The 15,997-nt window shown below is 65.3% G+C and overlaps 2 protein-coding genes across 2 annotated transcripts; both read left to right on the top strand.

Moving 5' to 3' along the window:
• On the top strand, positions 1-8,474 carry DLL3 (delta like canonical Notch ligand 3). The gene is made up of 6 exons (XM_059719013.1): positions 1-7; positions 531-748; positions 902-1,118; positions 1,513-2,101; positions 2,807-2,915; positions 8,325-8,474. The coding sequence occupies exons 1-6, from the start codon at positions 1-3 to the stop codon at positions 8,328-8,330; spliced, it is 1,146 nt and encodes a 381-aa protein (XP_059574996.1). The 3' UTR covers positions 8,331-8,474.
• Positions 8,475-14,116: 5,642 nt separating this feature from the next.
• LOC132245520 (cytochrome c oxidase subunit 7A1, mitochondrial) lies at positions 14,117-15,943 on the top strand. Its single transcript, XM_059718055.1, has 4 exons — positions 14,117-14,254; positions 15,432-15,509; positions 15,587-15,671; positions 15,798-15,943. Exons 1-4 carry the CDS (start codon positions 14,240-14,242, stop codon positions 15,854-15,856), a joined length of 237 nt encoding a protein of 78 aa, XP_059574038.1. The 5' UTR covers positions 14,117-14,239; the 3' UTR covers positions 15,857-15,943.
• The last annotated feature ends 54 nt before the right edge of the window (positions 15,944-15,997 follow it).

The following is a 15,997-nucleotide window of genomic DNA, read 5'->3' as shown; positions in this document are numbered from 1 at the left end:
ATGGTGGGTATAGGGAACCCCCCACTGCCTCCCAGGTGCAGGGGCTACCCTGATCCCCCAGATCATGGGGACCCCCCTGGGCATAGGGGACCCCCTACCCCCAATTCTAGGGTGGTGGGGCAGAGGGATCGGGGGGCTGGGGTGGAGGTCAGAGGTCAAGGGAAGCAGGGGGGCTTGGAGGGGGTGGAGGTCGGGGGTCAAGGGCTCGAGGGAGGGGGGTCGGAGAGGGCAGGAGAGGAGGGCGGTGTCTGCAGGTGGGGGTCAGGGGACCAGGCCTGGGGGGTTGGGATGGGAGTCAGGGGAGGCTGGGGGGTTAGGGTGGTGGTTGTAGGGGTCAGGGGAGCTGGCCTGGGGGGTCACAGGTGAAGGTCAGGGGATTGGGACAGCCCCCGGGATCTTGCAGTGGTCAGGGGGATCTGGGGGCAGTGGGGGGGCTCCTAGGGACTTGGTGGGGTCAGAGGGATCCGGGGGGGCTGTATCAGGCGCCCCCCCCACCCCGCGCTGGTCCCCACGCCGCCCCCTCCCTGCAGCGCTGTGCCCACCCGGCTGCAGCGAGACCCCGCCCCCTGCCTGGAGCCTGGCGGGTGTTGGCGGGCCGCGGGTGCGAGGACTGCAGGATCGGGCCCTGCCGCCGCCCAGGGGGGTGTGGGTGCCCGGAGGGGGCACCCTGCCCTGCCCACCCACCCCCGCGCCCGCCCCGGACCCCCCCTGCGCCAGCCGTCCCTGCGCCCACGGCGGCACTTGCCAGGTGAGTGCCGGCCCCCCGTGTGCGACCCCCGGCACAGACGCACACGGAACCCAGGCGTGCGGGACCGTGCGCAGGTGCACACACGTGCACACACACAGCGAACCCAGGTGTCCGGGCCCCCCCAGGCTGCACTGACCCCCGCCCTGTCCCCAGGAGCTGGAGGGCTCCTTCGCCTGCCGCTGCCCCCCCGGCTTCGCGGGCCGCACGTGCGAGCGCGGCGCCCCGGCCTGCGCGGCGCGGCCCTGCTTCAATGGGGGCAGCTGCGCGCCGCGGCCCGGGGGCGCCTACACCTGCCGCTGCCCCCCCGGCTTCGCCGGCTCCAACTGCGAGCGGCGCCTGGACCGTTGCGCCCCGCGGCCCTGCCTGCACGGTGAGCACGGCCTGCCTCGGTTTCCCCTCCTGGGACGGGTCAGGGAGCCCTGTCCTAGCCTGGCTGGGGTATCGCGCCCTGCCTCAGTTTCCCCCCCTGGGTGTGGGGATGGGGGAGCCCCAGCTCAGCATCTTGTCCTGCCTCAGTTTCCCCTCCCAGGGGCTCTATGGGCTACCGTAGCACCCCTAATAGACACTCAAGGTGTCCTTGTGGCACCCCTAATAGAGGCTCAAAGAGCTACTACCATAGTGCCCCTAATAGGAGCTCAGAAGACTACCGGAGCACCCCTCGTAGAGGCACAGCCAGTCTCCAGGTCCAACCACCTCGAGTCCGGCCAGGTGTTCCCTGCCCCCACCACCACACTGACGCACCCCCTTGATTTGCACCCGGCCAGGTGGCCACTGCCTGGACCTGGGCCGGAGCCTGCTGTGCAAATGCCGCCCGGGCTTCACGGGGCCCCGGTGCGAGGAGAACGTGGATGACTGCGCCGGGAGCCCCTGCGCCAACGGGGGCACCTGCCTGGACGGGGTGGGCAGCTACAGCTGCTCCTGCACCCTGGGCTACGGGGGCCGGGACTGCAGCCAGCGCGTTGGCGCCTGCGGCTCCAGCCCCTGCCTCAACGGCGGCGCCTGCTACACCCACTTCTCCGGCCACGTCTGCCGGTGCCCGGCCGGCTACATGGGCGCCCGCTGCGAGTTCGAGGTCCCACGCCCCCCCCAGGACGCCGGCCCCGCCGCCTTGGCCCTCTCCGGCGCCCTGATGCTGGCGGCGCTGGCCGTGGCAGGGGGTCTGGTGGGGGCCACGGCCTGGTGCTGGTGCCACCGGGGGGTTCGGGGGGCAGCCAGCCCCTGCCAGGGCCTGGGGACCATCAGCAACCTCCTTGCCCCCTTCAAGGGGCCCCCCCAGGACCCCGGTGTCCGGGACCTGCTGGGCTCCAAGCAGGAGCTGCTGGAAGGCCCCGGTGACGGGAAGAAGCTGGAGAAGTAAGTGGCATCACCTGATTTTTGGGGGGGGGGACCTGCCCGCTCCCAATGCCCCCTGGGGGTTGCTGTGTGATGGGGGGGGCACAATCCAGCATGGCTTCCCCCCTGCCCCCCCCCCCACACACTGGATTAATCCCTGTGGGCAGCCAGGGGAGCTGCTTTGGCCTGGGGGGGCATAGGTTATATCCTAATAGAAGTGCCCCCCTAGTAGAGGCAGTAATGGGGGGACTAGAGGCAGGAGCTGTGCCTCTATTAGGGGCACTACGGTTTCCCCCAGCACCTCTATTGGTGGGACTACAGCTCCTCTACCGTGCTTTTATTAGGGGGACTACGTCCGTGTCGCCCCCTCTCTATTAGGGGCACTAGCCCCCCCCAATCTCTCCTGGGGGCACTGTAGTCCCCAGGTGCCTCTCTTAGGGGCACTACGGCCCCCCCATCCCAGGCCCAGGGGATGTGGGTGTGCACACACATCACACCTACACATGCGCTTGTTACCAGCTGGATTGTGCCAATGACCTGCAGGGACAATGGGGGGTGCAACGCTTTGGGGAAGCAACAGCCGTGGGGGGGGGGGGGTGTGTGTGTGTGTGTGTGTGTGTGTGTGTGTGTGTGTGACCCGCACACCTGGGCGTTGTGTGTGCACACGTGGTGCACCTCCCCGTGCTGGAGCCCCCCCTGCCCTCACCTCTGCCCTCTCCCCCTCAGGACCCCGGGGCCGGGGGAGTCGCGCGGCCTTGCCGGGCTCCCCGCCCCGGGCGCCGTCCGGCCCGTGCTGCCCCCGCACCCGCCGCGGCTGCCTGTCTTCACCACGGAGGTAACCAGAGCTGGGGGGTGCATGGGGGTCTCCATGATGCTGGCAGCGCCCCCTGCAGGCAGCCCCTCCCAGGCTGCAGGGGGCAATTGTGTGCACCTGCTGGGCTGGGCGGCTTGGCCCCCCGGGGGCTGGTGGCGGTTGTCCTGCAGGGAGGGGCAGGTGCGGGGGGTGAGTCTGCAGTGACTTGGCCCAGGTGCCGTTGTGCGACCCGGACGCCGGCTCCCCTGTGTGTGCGTGCGTGCGTGCGTGCGTGGCACACGAGCTGTGGGGTGGGGGTGGGGGTGTTGCACCCTCATGCCCCTGGGGGGGCTGGGGCATGAGGCCGAGCCTGGGGCAGGTGTGATAGGGGCTGTTATGGGGCGGGGGAACAAGGACTTCATTGCCGCGCTGGGGGGCACTCACCTGGGGCAGGTGCGATCTGGGCCCTGGTGTTTGGGAGGGGGGCACGTAGCCTTATTGCCCTGCAAGGGGGGCCGGGGGGAGCGCGAGTCCTCACCTGGGCCAGGTGTGATAGGGACAGGGGTGGCTGGGGGGTGTGTTACCCTCATTGCCCTGCAGGAGGTGCTGAGTGCTGACCTGGGGCAGGTGGGGGGGGCTGTCACGGGCCCCCATCCTTCTTCTTAGCCCAGCTGTGTTCCTGCTCCCCACAGCCCCTGGCGCGGGCCTGACCCCTGCGCAGACTGGTCTGGACTGGGGGGTTGCCTTCCTCTGTAGCGGGGGCACGGCCTGGGCCTGGGGCTCTGCAGGATGCTGCCCCCCATGGCCCCCCTGGGTCCCGGGGGCAGGTTTGGGGGCCATGCCCGGGGCGGTGTCAGGGCTGACGGTCGTGTCGCTCCGAGGGTCGATGCTGGGTTTGACGGGGCTGGTCCTGGACTGGAAGTGGCCCCTGGCGTCCCCTCCCCTCCGCCCGTTACCGTACTTTCCGGTGTACCTCGCCCCCCCGCCCGCCCGCCTGGCAGGAGCGGCTCCATACTCCAGACACGTTCCCGTCCCGGGGCGCGATCTCGGCGTCCAGGCTCGTAGACGGGCCCGTCCCAGGCTCTCGCCCGCCTGGCTCTGTGTACAGAAAAGCACCCTCGCCGCCTGGTCCTGGCTCGAGCCTGGCTCCGTCCTGCCCGGGCTCCCGTGTCTCCCGGCAGCAGAGAGCGGCGCTGGACGGGGGAGTGACGGGGTCCAAGCGGGGTTTTGCCCCGTTCCTCTTCCCCTCACACCCATCGAGGGTGCAGGACGTGGCGACCCTGAGGCCGTGCCCCACCGCCCCCGATGCCCCTCTCCCCCAGCACGGGCCCAGCCCCTGGGTGCATCTGGCTGGACTCTCTACGCCCAGTGCCCGCGAGCTCCCCCCTTTCACCCCACGTGGGGGAAACGGCTGTCCCGGTGTCGGTGTTACACTGCCAGTGCGGGCCGGGACCCCTCGTCCTTGTCTGGGGAGACACGCCAGGAATCGAGCCCCCGGGACCGTCTCGTCGCCACTTAATCTGTTCCAAACCTTTGTCCTGTCCCCCCTCCGGCACCTCTCTTCTAACCCCACCAGCCCTGGCCCTGTTCGTCCCCCCCACGGCCCCGCTCCCCTCGCTGCCCTTCTCTGCACCTTCTCCCTCCCGTTGAGGTGCAGCGCCCACGTGCGGACCCACTGGGTGCGTCTACACATGCAGATTTACAGTGCAATAACCAAAACTACTGCGCAGTACAACTGTGCGTCTACACGTACACGCCCGTGCTGCGCAGTAAATATGGTGATTTGTGCTGATTTGAGCATAAAGGTGATACCGATATCAAATTTACACCTGCTTCGTTACTGCGCAGTAAAGCACGTGTAGACGCCATACTGCGCAGTAACGCGGCTTGTGCGGCCTGACATGGAGCTAACTCTAGGCTCACTTTAACTTTTCAGAGTAACTTCAGTCCCGAGTCAGTCCACGCACAGCATTAATGAGCTTTAACGCCTGCGTGTGTAGATGCCGGCCTATTCCCACTTACTGCACAGTAAATTTAAGCTGGAGTAAATGCACGTGTAGACGCGCCCACTGGGGTTGATGGGGATGCTTTCTGTCTTGCTCACCGTTCCCTTCTCCATCACCCCTGACATTTCCATGGCCTTCTCGCACCCGAACCCGATGCCTCCCACGTCCCTTCCCTGCCGGGTAACCGCTGACATGGAGCCCATCCTAGCGCAGGCCCCATTCATACAATTCCTGTACAAATGTCTGATCGTTCACTCATGGCCACTCGAGTGGGGAAACTGAGTCACGGGTCACCAGGGCCAAGCGCTGCAGGCACCAGTCCAGCTTCGGGAAGGGCCTGGGGCAATGGGCTCCAGCTGCAGCGTGGGAAACTGAGGCTGGAGAGGAGGTGGCACGTCCTGTCTCCGAGCGTGGTCCAGCGGGTGTCTCCAATCCTGGAGCGGTCCAAGGCTGGGGCGGCCAGACCCGGGGCTGGAATGGGTTCAATCCTGCCCCGCGCTGGGGCTGGACGAGATGTGCGATCCCTTCCAGCTCTTACTCGGACATCCCTTCCCCACGCCCGGGCCGAGGGACGCGCCCCCCCCTCTGCGACCCTCCAGCACCTCCTGGCCGCAGTGGGTCGGTGTCCAGGACACCTGGGCTCTTCCTGCGGGGGTGGGGGGTCTTGGACCCCTGGACTCTGCTTGTGGGGGCCTGGGGGGCCGGGTGCACGCATCCCGGACACCTGGGGTCGCTGGGAGCAGCAACCAAGACCTTTCCCTTCCCTCCCCCACCCCAAATCAGGTGAGGGTCTCCCATCTTCCCCTCCATGTGTGACCCCACCCCCATACCACCAAGTGGGCGACAAGGTCTCGGGACCCCCCTGCAAAACACAGCTACAGGGTGCATTGCCCCAGGACACCTGGAGCCCCCCCCAAATCCTCCCCCATCTACCTGGGGGGTTAAATGAATTCAGGAGACCCCCCCAGATGAAGCCATGGCCCCGCTACAGGGGAAAACTGGCTCCAATTTCCCAGGCCCAGGATCTGCCCCGGGTGCATGTTGCCTGCGTGTGCTGGCGGTGTTTGCGTGTCTCCGATGCTGGAGATTGCGGAGCAAGGCCCCGGCCTGGCTCTGGGCGAAGCCTCTGCTCTGTCCTACCCAGATCCCGCCCCGACCCTAAGTACTATACTTAGTCACATATAACCCCCCCCCCCCCCCCAACAAAACAAAACAGGTGCTGGAAATTGGAGTGCGCATTAAATGTGAGAGATACGGTAACAGTTTCTGCCTTTAATGGGGCGAAACCAACTACCGTACTTTCCCATGTACCACGCGAGGCTGAAGGAGAGCCACCCCTTATTTTTGACAGGCAGAAGGGGGGGGGGGGGGGACGACTCTTGTAATAAGTGCTATATTTTCTCATATATAACATGCTCCCCACCCCCAAAAAAAGGCTGCTGGAATTGGAGTGTGGGTGGATATTGGAAGGTGCACTATACATGAGATATACGGTAAAAGTAGTTTCTGCCTTTAACCAGGTCAAGCCAACTACTGTATTTTCCCATGTACCATGTGAGGCAGGAGAGCCACCCTTTATTTTTGAAAGGCAGAACGAAGGGGGGGGGCGCTCTTGTATTAAGTACTGTATCTTCTCATGTATAACACCCTCCCCCCCACCCCCCAAAAAACAGCTGCTGGAAACTGGAGCGCGCGTTATACATGAGATATGGTAAAAGCCGTTTCTGCCTGTAGCAGATCGGCAGCGACGCAGCGTGGCTGCAACAACCCCGCACGAGGAAAGACCTTGTTTCCCTTTCTTCGTGCCAAAACCGGGGGTGTCTTCTATTCCGGAGTGCGTTCTATGTCAGAAATTACGGTAAATGAGTAGCAGCAAGGGGGTCCATCCCGGCCTGCTCGTGTTCTGCTCCTGTGAACCACGTGCAGCTCTTACTTCCACCTTTTCTGGTGGAAAGAGCCGGCTCTTACCGTATTGCTGATATATAACGTGCACTCTGATTTCCAGCAGCTGATGGGGGAGGGGGAAGCAGAGGGATGTGTGTTGTATGCATGAAAATACGGCTTGTTTCTTTGCTCCCTCGCGTGCAGAGCTTCCTTCCATCTTTTCCGGTGACGGGCAGAGCTGGCTCTTACTGTATTGTTGGCATATAATGTGCACTCTGATTCCAGTGGTTGGTTTGGTGGGGGCAGAGGGGCGCGCGTGTCGTATGCGTGAAAATACGGCCTGTTCCCTTGGTCTCTCGGGACATCCCGTGTCCCGATGTGCGTTTTCCCAACTTTTTTATCATCAGGATCGCGCCTTCCCGGCTGGACCAGAGAGCAGCTGGGCAGGGAGGGGACCCCCGGGGGGGGTGGCAGCTCGTCCAGCCCCCTGCTCCAGGCAGGATCAGCCCCGTCCAAAACCCCGCCGGAAATGTTCCCAGTGGGATCTCGTCCTCCCGCCGCACCGCAGCCCCATCCGACAGGGCCCGGGGGTGTTGCCCCAAGATGTCCAGAGCTCCCGAACCTGCCCCCAGTTTAAGGGGGGGTAAAAGCCCTCGAGAGACCGCAGATGGAGGCCGTGGCCCCCGCCACAAAGGAAGGCACCCCCCCCACCCCGCTCTGGGATGAGCTGAGCAAGGGCCCCAAATTCCTGCTGACCCTGAGTGGGGGGCAAGCCCCAGAGGAGGCCCGGGCTGCGGCCAGGACCTGCAGTTCGGTGCTGGCGGGGACGACCTGACGCTCAGCAGCACGCGCGTTGTGCTCCGCCATCTGGCCCCAGCCGGCCTGCGGGGGTCTCGGACGCCGGGGTCCGTGCGTCCATCCAGGATGCCCGGGTCCTCGGGGTCGGTCTGCCTGGGCTGCGGCGCTCCCCCGCGGCGCTGTGTCTTTCTCCGCGCGTGTCCGTCCCGCGCGCCGGGGTTCTGCCTCTTGGAGCCCGGGCCGGGAGGCAGCAGGGGCCGGGGCGGTGGGGGCCGTCCCCCTTGCCCCCCTCGCTGCTCCGTGGGGAACTCAGCCCGGCTGGAGGCCAGGAGGGAGTAGCAGCCCCCCCAACACCCCCTTCCCCCCCCCGAAGACAGGTAAGTCCCTCCCCTCCCCTCCCCTCCCCCCCAACACAGGGAGCAGAAAGAGTAATGGATGGGACAAGGGGTGCAGGCAGGGAGCAGAAAGCAGAGCAGCAGATCAGGTGGGACACAGGGCAGGGAGCTGAAAGCGGAGCAGTCAATGCGGGGGGGGTGCAGGGCAGGGAGCAGAAAGCAGAGCAGCAAATGAAGACCGGGGCACAGGACAAGGAACGGGAAGGGCAGCCAATGGGCAGGGAGCAGAAAGCAGAGCAGCCGATTGGCCCAGCCCGTCCCTCCCCCATGCTAGCACCCATTGTGGCGGAGCGGGGGGTGGCGCTGGCCTGGGGCGGGGGCAGGGGCATCAGGCCCACCCCAGCCCCTCACCCCCCGCTCTCTCCTAGGTGTGAGGCCTGGCCCCCCGGACCGCCGGCGGCGGGACCCAGCGGCGCTCCCGGATCCCAAGCGCTTCCCGAACCTCTCGTCACTTCCTGCTATTTTTTTATAAGAGAAAAAATATTTAATATTTATTTTTGCTGCTGGGGGGGCGGGGGGGGCAGACAGTGTGGGGGGGAGGGCGAGAGGCTGGATCTTTCCCCCCTCCATGGGATGGGCCGCTTCCTCCTTTATAAAGGAAGGAAGTCCACCCTCTTGCTGCCTAGCCAATGAGAAGCCAGGAATGCAGAAGCTCCGCCCCTTACGAGGAGGCGGGGTCAGGCCGAGGCTATATAGACCTGGCTCCAGGCCTTGCAGGGGCGGGGCTTTCATTTCAGGACCAGACTAGCTCCTAAACAAGGGGGGGGGGGATTAATTATTTGATGAACGAGCGCGGTTAATTGTTAGGGGAGCGCGGGGAGGAGGAGCCCTGGCCTGGCCTGGCCTGGCCTGGCCGCCCTTCCGAGGAGTTGTGTCATTTCCCGCCTCCCACTTCAATAACATCGGCTCGGCTCCCCCCACTTTTAATCAAATGCTTTCTTGTTCATTAATTGAGTCATTAATTAATGAGAAAGGTGGGGGAGTCAGTCTCTTTCCTCATCTTTTCTCTTTCGTTACTAATGAATAGAAAAGGGGAATCTCGGGCTCTTTCCTCATTTCCCTTTGAATGATTTGATGCTTTTGGCCCCCAACATTGCATTAACGACCCTGAGGCCCCCCCCATGTTATTTATTGCTGACTGGAGAAGGGGGCAATAAAGGCCTCCTCTTTGCTTTAATTCCCCCCCGTTGTGGGGGCCGTGTTGGTCTCTGTTGCACGCGGCAAAACCCACAGTTGTGGGGGGAGGTGTTTGGTGGGGGGGGTCCTGGACACTTGGGTTGTGTGTGTCTGGGATATCTCGGGGGGGGGTGTCCATGCATGCATGCGTGTGCGTGTCTGGGACACCTGGATTGTGTGTGTGTGTGTGTGTGTGTGTGTGTGTGTGTGTGTATGTATCTGGGATGCCTGGGGGGGAAGGGTGTTTGTGTGTGTGTGCATGCGTATACCTGGGATGCCTGGTCAGGGTGGGGGCGGGCTCTGTCTATGTGTGTGTGTACGTGTGTGTCTGGGATTCCTGGGGGGGGGGTGTTGTCCATGTGTGCATGCACGTGTGTGTATGTCTGAGACACCTGGATTGTGTGTGTGCGTGTCTGTGTGTGTGCATGCATGTCCCTGGGATGCCTGGGCAGGGGTGGTGGTCTGTCCAGGCATGCGTGCATGTGTGTGTGTGTGTCTAGGATTCCTAGCGGGGGTTGTCTGTATGTGCATGCACGTGTGTGTGTGTGTGTGGGGGGGGGGACACCTGGATTGTATATGTGTGTGCGTGTGTGTATCTATCTGGGATGCCCAGGATGAAAGGTGTCCATGCGTGCATGCATGCATGGGTGTGTGCGTATGCATACGTGCGTGCGTGTTCCTGGGATGCCGGGGGGGGGTGTCCATCCAGGATTCCAGGGGGGTTGTCTGTGTGTACATGCACGGGGGTGTGCGTCTGGGACACCTGGATTGTGCGTGCCCGTCTGTCTGTCCTGGACACCTGGGCTCGAGGGCGGCAGGGACCTCAGGACCAGCCCCCCCGCGCTCATCCCAGCCAAGGCTTTGTCCAGCGGGGGGCTTCACCCCCACGGGGGGGAGCAGACCCCTCCCCTCCGGTGCTTCGCCCCCGCCTCGTTGGAGGCCTGACGAGCCCATTCCTGGCCGTCGCCAGCGCCCGCAGCTGGGGGTGTCCAAGCGAGGTTGGGGGCCCCCCCAAAACCAGGCGTCCTGCCCCGTGCAGCGGAAAGCGCCTCGCATCGCAGCACTTGCTTTAGTGCTGGGCTATGGAGGTCCCGGGGCAAACGATTAGTGCTTGTGGATACGGTCCTGTTTATAACGGGGTGGGGCGCCCCACCTTTCTGCACGCCCCAGGCCCTGGGGCACTCGACCCGCCCCCGCGAGGAGCTGGAGACGCGGGGGGGCAGCACCACTTCACCCATTCGTGAGGATCCTGTTGGGTTGCACGTTGGCCTAGTAGGGCCAGCACTGGTGGACTCTGCCTGGAGAGATGGGGGTCACCCCAAAGGGGGGCAGGAAGCTGGGTCCCCCCACAGTTGCCCCTGCAGCAGCACCGCCACTACCCCAGCCCCTGGCTCACCCTGTCTCCCCTCCAGGCTCCAACCCCACTGGACCCTGCTTAGCTTCCATGCATGCTCCTTTTCCTGGTCTCCCATCCAAGTCCCAAACTAGGGGGGCCCTCCTCAGCTTGGACATCCCTATCCTAAAAGTTGCCTCCAGCCCTGGTCTCCCACCCAGCTGGACCCTGCTGAGCCAAGCCGAGCCCCCCAGCCCCGGTCCTGGGCAGACCCCCACTCTCACCTTCCCTGTCCCTCCCCACGCTGGTGACTCGTCGTCCATGTTGCTCAGGTGGGTGCCCAGTTCAGCCAGGAACGACTCCAACGCATCTTCACGGCTGTCATTCGTGAGTGGCCCCTGCTCCCAGGATGGGTGGGGGGGATGGACCTCTACCCTGCAAGGAGCCCCAGGGGAGGGTGGAGGGCATCCCCTGAGAGCCTCACCTGACCAGGGGGACAGAGAGTAAAGCAGCCCGTGTTTAGCGGGTAGGACCCAGCCATTGTAATAACAATAGATGGACCTCTGGTCTCCCATCCAGGGCCAACCCAAGATAGATCCTGCTTAGCTTCCATAACCTGCCCATCTCCCAAACCTGGGACTGTGGGGGTCTCCCATCCAGGCCCCAAACAGGGTAGATCCTGCTTAGCATCTGGAAGCCAGGCAGCAGCCCCCCTTTGAGCCCCCGCACCTCTGGATGGAGCCCCCGCCGATGACCTTCTCCCTCAGCTCCCTGGCCGCACGAGACGGCCGCGTGGACACCACTGCGTCCTGCGTGCGGCCCCCCCATGGCCTCGGGGGCCTCGCTGGCCCCGAAGTTCTTCAGTCTGGGGTGGGGGGGCAGAGCATGGGGAGGGGGGGTCTGACCCCGCCCCTACCCCCAGGACAGTTCGGAGCCCTGGATTTCCCCTCCCACCCAGCTTGGGGCACTGGAGTTGTGAGCTTCCTCATCGCAGTGACCTGTCAGGGTTCAGATTGGGGTGCCAGGGCTGCAAGCTTACCCACAGCAGTGCCCTGATACAGCTCAGCCTGGGGTGTCAGGGTTGCGAGCTTCCCCCCAGCAGGGCCTTGGCAGGGGCCAACTTGGGGCACTGGGGCTGCGAGCGTCCTCCAGTAGTGCCCTGACAGAGCCCAGCTTGGAGCTCTGGGGTTGTGAGTTCCCCCCAGCAGTGTCCTGGCAGGATCCAGCTTGGGGCCCCCATAGTAGTGCCCTGGTACAGCTCATCCTGGGGCTCTGGGATTGCGAGCTTCCCCCAGCAGTGTCCTGGCAGGATCCAGCTTGGGGCCCCCATAGTAGTGCCCTGGTACAGCTCATCCTGGGGCTCTGGGATTGCGAGCTTCCCCCCAGCAGTGTCCTGGCAGGATCCAGCTTGGGGCCCCCATAGTAGTGCCCTGGTACAGCTCATCCTGGGGCTCTGGGATTGCGAGCTTCCCCCCAGCAGTGCCCTGGCCCTCCCCAACCAACTCCTCCAGGGGGCACCAATAACCCTTGACCCCCCAGGGTCTGCCCCCCCCCCCCGCAAACCCCATTCAAAGGGGGTTCCTGCTGCCTTCCCAGGCCTGGCACAGCATGTGGCACCCCCCACCCAGGGGTGGGGGCAGAGGCCGCAGCACTTGACCCACCTCTCGGCCTCCTCCTTGTCCCAGGGGATCCAGTCCAGCTTCCTGGGGACAAAGGGGGGGGGTCTCCCTGGGGGGTGGGGGCAGGGCTGCGAGCTTCCCCACAGCAGTGCACAAGAAGGGGCACCAGGGCCACCCGCCCCCCCCCGCCCCATCATCCCCACCCCTGGGGCCCATCTGTGCCACCTGTCCCGGTGGTGACCTCGTGCCTCAGTTTCCCCACATTCGAGCTGTGGTGTGGTGAGCTTCCCCACAGCAGTGCCCTGGTGCCTTCCATTCCGGACCCCAGGGCTCTGAGCTTCCTCATAGCAGTGCCCTAGATGGGAGGGGGTCACGCCTGGGCCCCCAGGCAATGCAGGCACCTCTGGGGGGGTGTAGCCTGGTGGGCCCGGACACCGACCAGGGCTCCTGAGGCTCCTGCAGGACTAGTGAACCCCGTGCCTCAGTTTCCCAATTGCGAGGCATCATCTCACCGCTGCCCCCCACCCCCCAGGGTATCGGGACCCCCCCCCGTCACCTCATCCATGACCTGGTCCACGTGGCTGTGCCCTTCCTGGGGCTTTGGCCCCCCGTGCTGCTGGCCGCCACCCTTGGGCCCCTCCGGCGCCTGCAGGGAGTGCTGGGGGGGGGTCGCAGAGCTCAGGGCAGGGGAGATGCCCCCCCCATGCCAGCTGCAAGGGCAGGAAGGAGATCGGGGGGAGCTTGGGGTGCACGGCCCCCCAGACCTGATCAGCCCTGTCCCCCCCCCCGGTTGTTTCTCCAGAAGGGAGAAGGGGAAACTGAGGCACGGGGCAGCCCCCCCCCCCTCCACCAGGCATCCAGCCCCCTCCTCCCCGCTCCCCAGCCCGGACTCGGGGGTCTCTGCAGCCCCCGGGGACCCGGGCGGGAGATTTTTGGGGCCAAAAGTTGCGATTCGGGGTCTCGGGGAACTTGGCATCGCATCAGCCGCGGCTAAATGACGTCAAGACTCGATTACATTGAGAGTAAATGACATTAGATCCCCAATGAGACTCCAGTGACGTCACACCCAACGGGCCCGTCCGGGGAACGCCCCCGTGCCGGTGACACGTCATCCACATATGACGTCAGAGAAGTCGTGTCATTAGAATACGACCGTCTAGAGTTGAATGACGTGAGACAACTAACGATCATCTACTAGATCCCAGCCAATCCCAGCCCAGGCATCCCCCCCCGCCCCGCATTGAACCCAACTGGTGGGACTGGGAGGGGGTGGGAAGGGCCCCCCAGGCGGGGGGGGGGTATAGGACGGCCGTGGCCCCCCCATCTGTACGAGGTGCCCCGCCCCCTGCCCCACCTGCTGCTCCTCCAGGCTCAGGACCCCTGCACCACCCTCCTGGCTCCTTCGGGGGGCGGGGGGCCCCCACCCCTGGAGCATCCCATTGCCCCGAGCGCCCATTGGCTCCCAGAATAGAGAAGGGGAGGGGCTAGGGAGAGACCCCCCTCCCACCTACCTGGGCATCCTGGTAACCCCGGCAACCGGAGGGGGTCGCGTGGCAACCAGGTGCCCAAGTCACCAGGAAGGGTAACGCCCCCTACTCACCTGTCACCTGGTAACCAAGGCAACCTGGACATCCCGGCAACTCCCGCCCCTCGCCAGTGCCTGGGGGGGGCGGTGCCCATGGGAACCCCTTCCCCTGCTTCCCTGCCCCCCCGCAGTGGTGAAAGGGTTAACAGCCGCTTGGCTGCAGAGCGGGGAAACTGAGGCACAGGCGCTTGTTCAGACCCGCGGCCGGGACCAGGGAGACACCCCGGCCCCAAACCCCCGCGCCCCCCCGAGGCGGTCGGGGGGCAGAGCCCCAGCGCCCGGCGCTGAGACCCGCCACACTGGTGCCCCTCCAGCCCCCCTCGGCCGCCCCCGGCTCTCACCGCTGGTGCCCCAGATCCGGGGCTCGGGGGGCCGGATCTTCTCCCCCCTCCCGAGGTTTGAGCCCTGTGACTGCCCGTACCCAGGGCACCGAGCCAGCCCCCCCGCTGCCCCCCCGGCCCGGCCCGGCCCGGCCCCCTGTCCCCGGCCAAGGGCACGCAGACTGACGGGGGCAGGCGGACCGACAGAGACCGATCCCGATCCGGATCCGGCCCAGTCCCCACCAGCACCATGCGAGGCCTCCTGGTAACCCCCCCCCCCCCCCGCCCCGGCCCGGGCTGTGCTCTAACCACTGACCCCACTCTCTCCCGAGGTGTCCGGGCCCCCCCCACCTGCCCCCAGATCTAACCATTGACCACCTCCCCCCCCCGCCCCCACATAGTTTTGCTCCGGCCCTTTAAATGTGAACCCTCCGCTCCCTGGGCTGCCAGGCCTCTGCATGTTGGGGCAAGGGGGCCTGATTCAGCCCTGCCCCCTGCGTCCCCCCAGGGATTGGGTCCTGGCCCTGGGGCTCCCCCCACCCCCCCAGTTCAGGTCCCAGTTCGGCCCAGTTAAGAATCTCCCCAAGCATCAAGGGAAACTGAGGCAGGCAGAGGCTGTAGGGGGGGAAGTGGGGGGGATGGGCCCCAAGTCACCCCACAGTGCAGTGGCAGGGACTTCCCCATTCCCCAACCCCCCCCCAGCGGGACCCCAGCCAGGCCCCCCTCGGGCCCTGTGCCTCAGTTTCCCCCAGCTGTCACCTGCCCTAGTGTGCTGGGGCATAGAGGTTGGGGGGGCAGGATCCGTTTCCCAGTGATCGGGGGTGCACACATGAGTGCATGACCGTGTGTGCATGCATGTGTATACACGTGTGTGTTTGCATGTGGGTCACGGCTTGTCTGTGCATGTGCACACACACGTGCATCCCAAACAGAGCGGGGGCGGGGTTTCAATGGGGCCAGACCATATGCATGCATTGGCACACGTGTGGGCATGTGTGAGAGCAGCTACATGGGTGGCCAGTGCATCATGGCGTGTACACACGGGGGTGTGTACATGAGCCAACACGTGCGTGGGGTGAACACAGTGGAAGAGTGTGTGTGTGTGTAGGCACATTATGCATGTGTGCATGCAGTGTGGCGTGTGCATGTGCATGTACACGGGTGTGCACAGTGCGCGAGGTGTGTGTACGCGTGTGCACAGCATGCCATGTACACGGGTGCACAGTGTGGCACGCATGTATGTGCACGGTAGGCGTACGTATGCGTGCTCACACCATGCCATGCCCATGCCTGTCTGTGTGTGTGCAGTGTGGCATGCTCGTGCATGTACATGGGTGTGCACAGTGTGTGTGTGGTGTGCATGGGGGGCACGCATGCACATGCACATGCACAGCGTGGCAGGCAGGAGTGTGCGCGCGTGTCTCACGGGCCGTGCCCCCCAGGTCTGCCTCCGCCCCTTCACCACCTCGGCCCGGCACCGCCTCAAGAACCGCGTGCCCGAGTACCAGAAGCTCTTCCAGGTGAGGGGCCGGAGGCCGGGCTGGGGCCGGGGTGCGGGCGTGCGGGCGGGCCTGGACCCTGGCTGTGTCCCCCCCAGGAGGACAGCGAGGTGCCCGTGCACCTGAAGGGGGGCCTCCGCGACACCCTGCTCTACCACCTCACCATGGCCATCGGCACCATCGGTAAGGGGGCCGGCGGGCACGAGGGGCTGGGAGCCGGGCGCCTGGTCCCCCCCGGGCTGGGGGCTTGAGCGGGGCCAGGGCACCTGGGGGGGGGGGGCTCACACTGACCTGAGCCCCTCTCCCCAGGCTGCTGCTTGGCCATCGTGTACCTGGGCCAAGCCTCCTTCCCCCACAAGAAGCAGTGAGGAGCTGTGGGGGGCCGGGGGGGCCGGGGCCCGGGTCACAGACCCCCCCCGCCCCCCCCCGAGATATAAATAAAGTGCCTTGAAGAAGCTGGGGGCTGCTGGAGTGAATCCGGGGCTCTGATCTGCCCCTGGGAGGGGCAA

This window comes from Alligator mississippiensis, chromosome 15 (assembly GCF_030867095.1).
Source record: "Alligator mississippiensis isolate rAllMis1 chromosome 15, rAllMis1, whole genome shotgun sequence".
Taxonomy (NCBI): Eukaryota; Metazoa; Chordata; order Crocodylia; family Alligatoridae; genus Alligator; species Alligator mississippiensis.
This window is presented reverse-complemented; position numbering and strand designations above follow the sequence as displayed.

What these genes read in the sequence shown, in the direction of transcription:
- DLL3 (XM_059719013.1), top strand. An exon ending in CCCACGGCGGCACTTGCCAG is followed by an intron (nt 749 to 901) that starts GTGAGTGCCGGC and finishes CCCTGTCCCCAG; the next exon opens with GAGCTGGAGGGCTCCTTCGC. An exon ending in CCCGCGGCCCTGCCTGCACG is followed by an intron (nt 1,119 to 1,512) that starts GTGAGCACGGCC and finishes GCACCCGGCCAG; the next exon opens with GTGGCCACTGCCTGGACCTG.
- LOC132245520 (XM_059718055.1), top strand. An exon ending in AGTACCAGAAGCTCTTCCAG is followed by an intron (nt 15,510 to 15,586) that starts GTGAGGGGCCGG and finishes TGTCCCCCCCAG; the next exon opens with GAGGACAGCGAGGTGCCCGT. An exon ending in CATGGCCATCGGCACCATCG is followed by an intron (nt 15,672 to 15,797) that starts GTAAGGGGGCCG and finishes CCCTCTCCCCAG; the next exon opens with GCTGCTGCTTGGCCATCGTG.